This window comes from Callorhinchus milii, unplaced genomic scaffold (genome assembly GCF_018977255.1).
Source record: "Callorhinchus milii isolate IMCB2004 unplaced genomic scaffold, IMCB_Cmil_1.0 Scaffold3, whole genome shotgun sequence".
Classification (NCBI taxonomy): domain Eukaryota; kingdom Metazoa; phylum Chordata; class Chondrichthyes; order Chimaeriformes; family Callorhinchidae; genus Callorhinchus; species Callorhinchus milii.
Window position 1 is genome coordinate 36,966,578 of NW_024704744.1, and position 11,049 is coordinate 36,977,626.

Consider the following 11,049-nt stretch of genomic DNA (forward strand, 5'->3'; position numbering starts at 1 on the left):
CTGAATTCACCAATGTACCAAATTTTGGAAACTCTGAAACAAAAAATCTAAATCTACACCCAAGTGTATTCTCTCCAATAGAGTTTTTATGCCCTGTTTGGGATTTGTGTTGTTCACAGTTAGTCCTATACAGTATTGATTTGCACTATTGAGAGTTTATAGAAATTGTTCAGACACTAATTCATTGTTCACAACTCAATATCTCAAATATTGCGCATCATGTTTTATATTAGTTACAAACTGTGCCTGAAATGCTGTTCTGAAGGATGATTAAAAGCTTCACAGGATTTGATGATATGACACTGAAATTCATACACAGGGCATATTGGATACAACTGACTCTATCAGTGCAGTAAAATGACACATGAGTTTGTTTTAAATATCACCATAAACTTCAATCTATTGTTGCTCTTTCCCAGCTTGGCGAATCTCAGCATGTCTTCTGATGAACTTAATTCTTATTTCGGTTACTTTGTCACCTTTCAGTGAATCCTGAGCAAACCAGACATCCACCTCCAGGCAAACCTAGGAATATAGGAAATGTTGCATCAGTACACGTCTATCAATTAACTATTGCTTTACCTGTTAGAATGTTCATGTGATTAAATATTCTAAATGGTAAATAATAATTTAGTAATTACTGCAAGTAGGTTTTAACTCTGTATAAAACTACTGTTTCTTCTTCCATAAATTAAATGAACAAATCCCTATTGTATTGTCTAATATGAATTAACTAATTGGACAGAGTGACATTTTCTGCATCCAACATTTAATGAGCAGTGAACTCATGAGACAAAGAATGCATTTGAATATTCAATGGTTCCCTGCTGACATTTATTTTAGAAGCAGGACTTTTTCAACACTGGCAGGAGGTTATCTACTTAAAGTAAAAACATCCACTCGTAATTTAATGGATTCTACTTCTTAAAGGTACAAACTTGCATAGTGGAATCAACAAGCAGAATGCTATTCTCTCCTTAAAAGATGGAAAGTAGTAGTGTATAAGCAGTAGTGTTCAAACAATAATGTAGAGGAAGAACTAATCCCTTGGAAGATTGATGAAATAATATTTTCAATTTATGCATAATACTACAGGACTCACAATACATAATTTGAGAGATTTTCTTAAAGAATGCAAAGTGGTGATTAATTATTTTGAGAGGAGTTCAAAGAGCTGGTTTTGTTTTGAACCACTTTCTGTTTAGATGATGAAGTTATTATCCATCATTCCTCCAATCTGTCTTCATAATTTATCTCCTTAAAACCTGTAGAATAAGCTTAGCAAGGAAGGAGTGCACTCTCCTGTCATGCATACCATTTCCAGTGCTCCCCTCAGGATTCCACAGATCAGATTTGAGTAGAACAAAGAGGTGTGCTTGACAGGCATCTCCACAGAGCCCACCAGTGGATTTGTCTCCAGGAACAGAGAGCACTCATCTCCAATGAAGTTCCAGAAGGACACACTCGGTGTCACTCCAAGGTACATCTTGAAAGCAACCTGAGTCAACAAGAAAGAGTAACCATATAATATTTGTTCCTTTTTACCATTGTAAAACCTTGGGCAAGTTTCCTTACTCCACACAGAGCCCTAATAATAATCCCTCCAAAACAAAAACAATAATAAATTGGTCATTTTCAATCCACGACTGTTTGTGGGACATTGCTGTGCGCAATTGGCTGCCGCGTTCGCCCACAAATATACAGTCACTTCACTTTACAGTGTGTTCTGCGAAGCGCTTTGGGACGTCCTCCTGACGTGAAAAGCGCTATATCAAATGCAAAGATTATTATTATTATTATTGTATAACCAGATAATTCCTCTCCAGTGTCTTGATTCTCATTGTGATTATCCTGAAGTGGTAAAGTGCTTCCTCCATCAATCGAAGACATGTTAGTCTGAGAGCCTGAGAACCATGAACCACAGGAATATGAGGCTCCGAGATATTACCCTGCATGTGGGGTGCTATATAATTGTAAATTGTATTGTATCATGTATTTTTAATCTCACTTCTCTGTTCTTTCTCTGCATTCTAACATACCCTTCCTTCTTAGGAATCTATCTGTGTATCTTTAAAACATCAGAGTTGGTTCTGCGTTTATAGCATTCTGCAGTCTGGCTTGTACAAATCACCAATACACGCTATCTGGGGACACACATGAAAAGTGGCCACTTAGACTGAGTATCAGCTGTGAAACTTCACCATGGTATTTGACATCTAACAGAGGAGTGGTAAAGAAAGAAAATCAGGAGGAAAGTTAATGGACATAAGCCAGACACTGAGAAACTGAGTAAACATAATTAATCTGATCAGTCAGTTATATAACAAGATTACATTATAACACATTACATCTGTGTTTTTACTATAACTAATAATAATAATAATCCTCGCATTTGATATAACACCTTATCACGTCTTCGAAACGTCTCAAAGCACTTCACAGAATATACTGTAAAGTGAATTGACTGTATATTTTGTGGGCGAAACGCGGCAGCCAATTGTGCACAACAGTGTCCCACAAACAGTCTGCAATGATGCACTGCATTGATTGAGTTAATTATTAAATCAACACATTGAGCCATCGGATTATGAAACTGATCTCACCATCCATTAATATCTGGTCTGATCTAACTTACGAAGAATAATAATCTGTGTATTCCATTACCTTGGCAATGACTTGTACTGTTTCGTGAAAACTATGACATCGTTCAATGTTTGATCGAGCCAGAAAATCGTCTATCAGCCTCACACCAATATTATATCCCCTTAGTAATAAAAAAGAACAAGTAAGATACCAAAATAGAATCTTAAAGGAAAGTAGCTCACATTTTCCTAATGGGGTTATGTATAACAGAATGAATACTTGTTTTTAACAGACACTAGCTGGTAAAATACTTCCATTGTCATGTAATAGGCTGGTTTATAATCCTTGCATTTGATATAGCGCTTTTCACGTCTTCTTAACATCTCAGTGTAGCCTTGTCAGTGAGTAGGTGATTTAGACTGCAAATTTAATAGCTATAGAAAGACTTGTATAAAATCATGAGTATTAAATGATTAATGTTCAAATTGTGACTTTTTACCTCAATTGATGATAAACCAAAAAGGATTCTTTAAAGTGTTTGACAACAACTGAACAGCTGTATACAATAATGCACAATAACCTTTTAAAAGAGTCCCATTTCTTTATTTTAAAATTAAGTCAGCAAAACTAAGAGCAAATTAAATCTCCAATTTAAAACAAATTGACAGGAAGATACTGTCTATGAGAGGATGTGTATTAAATACTAAAATGATGATAAATGGTGATATTCTGTAGTCTGACTGCAAATGATTGTCTGCAGTGTTTTAGCTTGCTCCAGAAAAACTACAACTCTGAAATTGCACCTTGTAGCACAATGAAACATGGAAGGTTTGAAAACTGGGGCCCTTTAAGCCTATGTATTACATGAATGGTATGTGTGCAGGTAAGCATTCAACATCATGTAGTGTGTATTCTCCTCAAATATAAATACATATAAATATTATATAAATATAATATACCGCATCCGATTTGTTCTGGTAGAAGTGTTTTTATTGGATAAATTCATAAATTCCTTTGAAGATTTATATTTAGTTGTAGTCCCATATTAACTAAAATGTTCTCTTGAATGTTCTATTTTCCATTTAGGTACAATGATACCTGGTGCAGTTGTGCTCACGTGATGTGTATTACATTGCACTTAAATAACGTACAAAATCCAGAGTAGCAATGTTACTCACATTGTATCCAGCTCTTTGTTGATATCCTCATCCTTTTCAAAGTCTTTGCACAGCTGGGCTACAAGAGTTCCATATGCCAGGATGAACAGTTCAGTGCTCTGCAGAGTAATGGCAACAGTTCAGAGAGCTGTACAAACACACAGCTAGAAATCTCATTATTCTCACAGCCTTACACACAATATACAATTAGTTAAATAATTCGGGGGGGGGGGGGGGGGGGGGTGGAGAGGGGGGGTTACTTTTCTAAGGTCAGGAATTGTAGATATAACATGGTAAGAGACAGAATGAAATTCCCACTGCACTGCTCAAACAAAACTGAAGATAATTCTAATGTCACAACCAGTTAAATTATTCCATTATTTTACTTTCTGTTAATTAAAATGTTAGGCAATTTAATGAAAAACCATTTTATATTCAAGTGAGGTTACTCTGTGTGAGGATCTTTCCCCTTCTCCTATTTATTTCAGCAAAACTTCATTCCTAATGTTCTTCAAGACAGATTGAGAAAGCAAACAGCTAGGTTGTCTGAGTGAGTCATCCAGCCGAACTTTCCAATGGATCTCACTGGACTGGACCTTTTAGATTATTGTTGTGCTTATATTTATAGGTTTCTACACTAAAAAGCTTGTGATGTTGAAGTACCTATCCATATGTGACAGTTCTGGGAACTAGGAATAATGGGAATAGGAATTTGTAATGACAGCAATTCTTTGTATGATATTAATTCAAACATCTTGGCAGACTGGACATGACTTTCCTCTGTGATTGTGCCATTTGTCTTCTTCCCACTTCCACCCACCTTGGCCCCCACTTCTCTTGACTCCAACCCCCAGCTCAAATGCAAATCTTTCACTATCCAGCGCCTTGGGATGTGAAAAGCGCTAAATAAATGCAATTTGTTGTTGTTGTTGCAGCATTCCCAAGTAAAATGCACTAGATATCCCACATGCAGAATTAAGTTCCCCCTTCTCTATCCAACAATAATGTGCCTCACTCTGAGCCTCAGGAAAACACTTTAGCTTAACACAGTGAACATTTCCACTTCCCACACCAATTGATGTATTTATTTCTCAGTTGCTATGGTATATAATAGCACACAACTCAGAATTGAATAGGTGACCTGTAAAATTTTGCATTTCTATCCTACCAAAAAGTGATAGACTTGACTTAATCTGTATCATATTTTCTTAATAAATTTTATTTCTCTTATAAATTAGTGCTCTGAGACACTATCCCACATCAAGGGCGCTGTATAAATACAAGTTGTTGTTGCAGTAAATTGGGTAAGTGTTTTAAATTGTACATTGTGCAAGAAATATTAGAATTCAGAAGAAGTGAAAATGAAAAAAAATATTAGATTTAGTACTAAACTACAGTGCTGACTGGGATGTATAATTATGCTTACATCAATTGATTATTTAGCATAATTAAATGGTCAGTAGGAAACCCGTTTGACAAAATTTAATATTTTCAAATCAGTTACATGGGATGGGAGCGACAAGTAAACAATAAACAAGACACCAAAATGAGAGGAAAGTCTATAACTAACAAGAGGGTGAAGAGATAGGAGAATATTGCTGTCTAGTCTGACTAGAATCAGTTGCTTTTATTTCCTTGTTGATGTTCACGAATCTATGGGAGAATTTTACTTATAGATGCAAATAATGTACATGTTTTAATATGTAATATTAAATATACATGATAATCCTTACATTTAATATAGCATTTTATCATGTTGCTGAGCTGTCTCTAAGCGCTTCACAAGATTTTACTGTAAATTCTAGTGACTATTTGTAGGCAAATGCGGCAGCCAATTTGTGTACAGCAATGTTCTACTGACATTTATGAAGTGAATGATCAATTTTGTCTGGGAGATTTTTGGCCAGGACACTGGAAGACCCTCTCTTCTCTTTTCAAATAGTTACATGGGATCTTTAATGTCCACCTAAATGGGCAGAAGGGACCTCAGTTTAACTATTTGAGAAGAAAAGGAAGTTTTTCCTGGAGTCCTGGCCAACAATTTCCCAGAATAAATTGTTCATTCACTTTATGGCTGTCTTCAGGATACTTGCTTTTTCTGCAAATTGGCTTCCAGGTTCATCTACAAATATCCAGTCACACACTTTGTGAAGTGCTTTAAGATGTTCTTGATATAGGAGCAAAATTAATGCAAGGATTGTTAGTATTTATAGATTGAGTGGAGTTTCATTTTCCATGAACCATCAAGCATTTTAGCAAAGTCATACATAATGAAATGCTAAAATTGTAATGCTGTTTGGTCTCAGTGCAATATACGTACATAACTTGTAGGCCTAACTTAACAATTATAAATATGTTAAGTTAATTTTAATCGTTATTATACTGCACTACGCCTGGCTAACAACAGCATGTAATATTGTTCAAGAACGTAGCTCCTTTTAGGTAAAACAAAATTTATTTTGTGGCAACTGATCAAGGCTCCTTATAAATTCAGAATTAATGCCTGTCCTTAAGTAATTGATCAAAGAGTCAGTCACATTCTATTCAAAATTTTCACACATACCATGTGATGTGCTGATCCTGTGGATGAAGTAGATGGCAAATGCCAATCCTAAAGATTGGGGCACAGAAAAGAACAGAATCTTAATACAATCAAGTCATATATTAATTTGTCTAGATGAACAAATTCTAAATGGAACAATTTCTAATTTACATAGATATCCAAACAAAAACACTAACTTTCACCTGTTTGTACAAATCATGATGAAGAAGATGTACATTTTTACAGCATCTCAAAGATAATTCCTGTTAAACCTTGTTTTTATCATTTTTCATTCTTGAATCATGTAATAGCATTTGTCCAAAGGATCCTACCAAGTACTTCCTTCCATGTCAATGCAGCTCTATGTATGACTACCAGTTACTCTGAACATCAATTCACAGAGACTATTGCACTAGATATCCCATACATTAATGATGCATGTACATTAACGTTAGCAGAAGTTTTGTATGCTCTATATTGCTAAGTAGCCATTCATTAGTACTGCTCCCTCAATGTGTAGGGCATTCTGTTAATCAGTTGAGTGCCAGAAGAGATGAAAACAGAAGGTTTTGGGTTCTAATCCTGCTGGGTCTCACTCAACCCTTTATCGTTTCAAGGCTGAGAAAAATAATATTGCATCAATTTTATGAAAAGTTTAATGGACCAATGATCTACTCCTGCCTGAAACTGTGATGTTATGTTACTATGATGCTGTAGACATAATCATTCTGGAGAAGTGATTAACACACTAAGGACAATGTAAGAACAAATCACATTAACCACATACTCCAGTTGCAATGGACATTTCAATTAATTGAAGTACATTTTCATACATTTTACACACTGTGATTTATTAATTAGACATAATGTGTAAAGACACCACCTAGTGCAGCACTAGGATATAAACACCAGCAGAACACATTCCTTTTTAATCCAGCAGGGCACCACAGACCAATTGGCCCCTAAGACTTCTGCTTTTCGTGCCTGGAGATGTCCCAATGACTTAACCATTGAGGGTTGATAACATTTCAATGTTCTTGATAGTGCAATCCTAATTATCAACTGTTCTGCAAGGTCTTGATAAACCTCCCTTTCTGAGGTAATACTTACTGTGAAGATTGGTTTCCTAAACCCTTTACTATCCCAGGCTGTCTTATTTTCTTCCATCACACATCTAAATGGCCTACAAAGCCCAAGCTTGTGCACAGAATACTCTCTGCACTACTCATGTCTCTCATTGCCGTGGTGTTAACTTCAAAATCTTTCCCTTTGTTAAACTCTCTTACTCCAGATCTCATTTAAGTTAAATACTTTCTCTTTATGTGCCTTCTGAGTCGTGATTTACCTTCTGCAAAAAATTCCAAATTGGAAATACAGCTACAATTACAAATATAATCCTATAAACATACTACACTGCACATGAAACTTTATGAAGCACGTTCAGCTATTTCAACATCATAAGGCATTCTATCAAATGCAAAGATTATTACATTATTATTACACCCTAATGACATTTTACCACTTTTATACAGAATATCTGCTTATTCTAATCTCTTCCTGTATTGCGGCCTTGGAGTTGACTGCTTCACCCCAGGGAAGAACATTAACCAAATGGGACTAACTCTTGTTTACTTCAAATTAGCATTAAATGTATTATATTTACTGGTGGTAGTAAAATGCTGATACATACCCACTGTATGTTTGTGCATGAGAAAAGGATGTAAATAAAAATGGATATATTTCATTGACAGTGTTCAAAACTATGACTCTCTGTGGCATGAAAATACACTTTTCTGCTCTGCCATAGATATTTGCTGTATCCCTATTTACATCAGACATACTACATCCTCTTATCGCAGACTCAGATACAATGAAATTCCATTTATAGGAAAAATGTTCCAATTCCCCAATTCAACTTAATGTCAGAATGGTAATAACACTTTTGCTAGAACAGGATTTTTGCCAGATAGTGATGAGTTAAATGTCTCATTGTTTAGTTCCTGAAGAGCAGTTTGGAAAGAAAGTATACGCTGTAGGTTTAGTTTGCAGCCTGAAGAAATCAAGAATGCAGTGCACTTCTTGGCTTAGGGAGCCATTGAATTAATCTTGAAATGAACATTTGAGATTGCAATAATGTCAAACCAAGTGGGCTTTATAGTGCAACTCAATGCGAATCTGCTGCATACTCAAGGCAATTCAAGTCAGAAATGTTTAATCAGATAGAACCTCATCTCACAAATATTACGACAAATAAGGTTTTACTTAAAATAAGAGAAAAATTAAAACAAATAAACTGCCCCATAGAGAGAGAGACAGTGAATTTCTTTGCTTCCACCATGAAAATAACCTTCCACTTTACATTCTTCAAACCCACTGTAGAAAGAAACCTTAAAACTGGGGTACTTCTTTCATCAAGAAATTGAAGCTGTTCCAAGTATTGAGGCATCTGCAGATGTTACGATAATAATAAAATGCTTTACATAATGTAGTACAAAAAATATCTTACTATATTTTGCTTTTCTGATCTTCTGTTTGATTTTCGAGACATGGTTTTGAGAAACTCTGTGATATAATATCCATTAAATCTGGCCTTTCAGTAGAAAAGCATGTCTTGCAGTTCCTTTTGCAGTCCGTCTGGAGCTAGTCAGATTCCTTCCCTCCTTATAAACATCAATGGATTTGAAGAAAATTCAAGACAATGTTGCAGTACCACAAACAATGCTAAGGAGACACCTTCGAGTTCAACAAAACAGCTCCACCAAGAGGCAAAAAAGACTGTATACAGTACTATCAGTGACAGTGCATTTGCCAAGGTTGATTAAATTATTAACCACAGGACACTACACAAATAAAAGTGTATTTCTCAGTTTATGCGTGTGGAAAAAACATCCTACTGACCACTGAATTACACATCCTGACTGATAAGTGAGAGAAAAAAACAGTAATACTTTGCTAGTAATGTAATATTTTATGTCTACCCCCATATGTAAATATGGAATAAAATTGTGTTCTGAGCCATACATTTAAGAAAGAAAGAAAGAAAACAAGAAAGAAAACAAGAAAGAAAACAAGAAAGAAAACAAGAAAGAAAACAAGAAAGAAAACAAGAAAGAAAACAAGAAAGAAAACAAGAAAGAAAACAAGAAAGAAAAAAAGAAAGAAAAAAAAAGAAAAAAGAAGCCCCATTATTGCTGATCTGCAGACTGGGCTAAGAGCTTGAATCTTAATATTGTTCTGCACTTACATTCTCTATCCAGCAAGCATACATGAAGGTCTCTTCTGAGAAATCTCTCAGAGACTAGATTGAAGAAGCTTCACCTGTCCAGTCATTCCTAATAACACATCCCACTGACACTGAGAATCCACTTTATTCCTCTCCTCTGCATGCCTCTAGGGCCTGGGAGGCCCTTGTATCATAGTGACGTAAACTATTATTTCATGGATCAAAATTCCACTTTGAGCTCAAAAGTTAAGATCACACAGAATTGTTCTGTTCTTAAATGTTAACAACTGTGGAATCACAGCTTCCAATTTATGACTGAATTGAAGAATATTCCACAATTCTACACAATCATACATTTTAAGACAAAATAGCCTTACTGGCTAAGAGTAGATGGACCTTTGGGCCTCAGGTGTATCCTGATTGTGCAGCTTCAGTGTTCAACTGATTTGGCAATGTAGCCCAGGATTCTGTTTGCCTTACTTACTGCTGTAATAAGTCGGCCTTCCCAACTCCTCCCTCCACAGGCTGCAGATAATCCAGAAATCTGCAGCCCGTATCCTCTCCCGTACCAAAACTCTGTGACCCCATCTTCCCCATTCTCGCCTGACTCCATTGGCTCCCTATCCTTCAGAGGATCCAGTTCAAGATCCTGGTTCTCACATACAAAGCCTTCCATGGCCTCGCCCCACCCTATCTCTGCGACCTAACCCCTACCAACCTGCCCGTTCCCTCCGCTCAGCCAGCTCCGGTCTGCTCCACGTCCCCTGCCCCACCCACCCCACCATTGGCAGGAGAGCCTTCAGCCACTCTGCCCCCAACCTCTGGAATTCCATTCCCCAGTCACTCCGCCTCGACCCCTCCTTAGTCTCCTTCAAGTCCCACCTCAAGACCCTCCTCTTCGACCATGCCAGCTCGGGTCTGAAATACTGTACTCTGTCCAGCGCCTTGGGACATCCTCTCGACGTGAAAGGCGCTATACAAATGTAATCTTGTTGTTGTTGTTGTTGCTGTCTCAAACCAGATGTAGTGAGCAATTATTAAACTGATTGGATTTCTTTCAACATCCTACAGCAAATTCTATCACAACCATGGGTTACCTCCTGTTTTTATTTTATATATACTGTAGAGTTCTTTGCATTTCTTTGTTGAACTTTATTCCTCTAAGGGTGTGTTGATACAAAATAAATATATTAGTTTTAACCATACATTTGGTAGCTGTTTGTCATTTGCCCAATCTCTTATTAATAAAGATTGTATTTATCAACTGTATTGATTCAGCTACTTTAAAACAATTAGTGGTACTTTGCTAAGCATGCACAGTCTGGTTTGCACCATTTGGATATACAGATGGGATACTGTCATATATTATCTTTTTGACAAACAAAAAAATGTTTAAAATGTCCAATTGGACAGAGCAGAAAGCCATTTCTTTCTTTCTTTCTTTCTTTCTTTCTTTCTTTCTTTCTTTCTTTCTTTCTTTCTTTCTTTCTTTCTTTCTTTCTTTCTTTCTTTCTTTCTTTCTTCTTCTTTCTTTCTTTCTTTCT

At 36.2% G+C, this 11,049-nt stretch overlaps 1 protein-coding gene across 1 annotated transcript; it reads right to left on the reverse strand.

Moving 5' to 3' along the window:
* Positions 1-322: 322 nt before the first annotated feature.
* Positions 323-8,937, reverse strand: LOC103182567 (trafficking protein particle complex subunit 3-like). The gene is made up of 5 exons (XM_042333453.1): positions 8,789-8,937; positions 3,762-3,859; positions 2,665-2,764; positions 1,316-1,498; positions 323-525 (listed from the first exon to the last, which is right to left on the reverse strand). The coding sequence occupies exons 1-5, from the start codon at positions 8,828-8,830 to the stop codon at positions 400-402; spliced, it is 549 nt and encodes a 182-aa protein (XP_042189387.1). The 5' UTR covers positions 8,831-8,937; the 3' UTR covers positions 323-399.
* Positions 8,938-11,049: the final 2,112 nt, after the last annotated feature.

Excerpts from the sequence above, each read along its gene's own strand:
- LOC103182567 (XM_042333453.1), bottom strand. The coding sequence starts at position 8,830 with ATGTCTCGAAAATCAAACAGAAGATCAGAAAAGCAAAATATA. Across the intron at positions 3,860-8,788 it reads GATCAGAAAAGCAAAATATA|AGCACTGAACTGTTCATCCT; the intron begins GTAAGATATTTT and ends ATTACTCTGCAG. Across the intron at positions 526-1,315 it reads TGAGGGGAGCACTGGAAATG|GTTTGCCTGGAGGTGGATGT; the intron begins GTATGCATGACA and ends CTATATTCCTAG.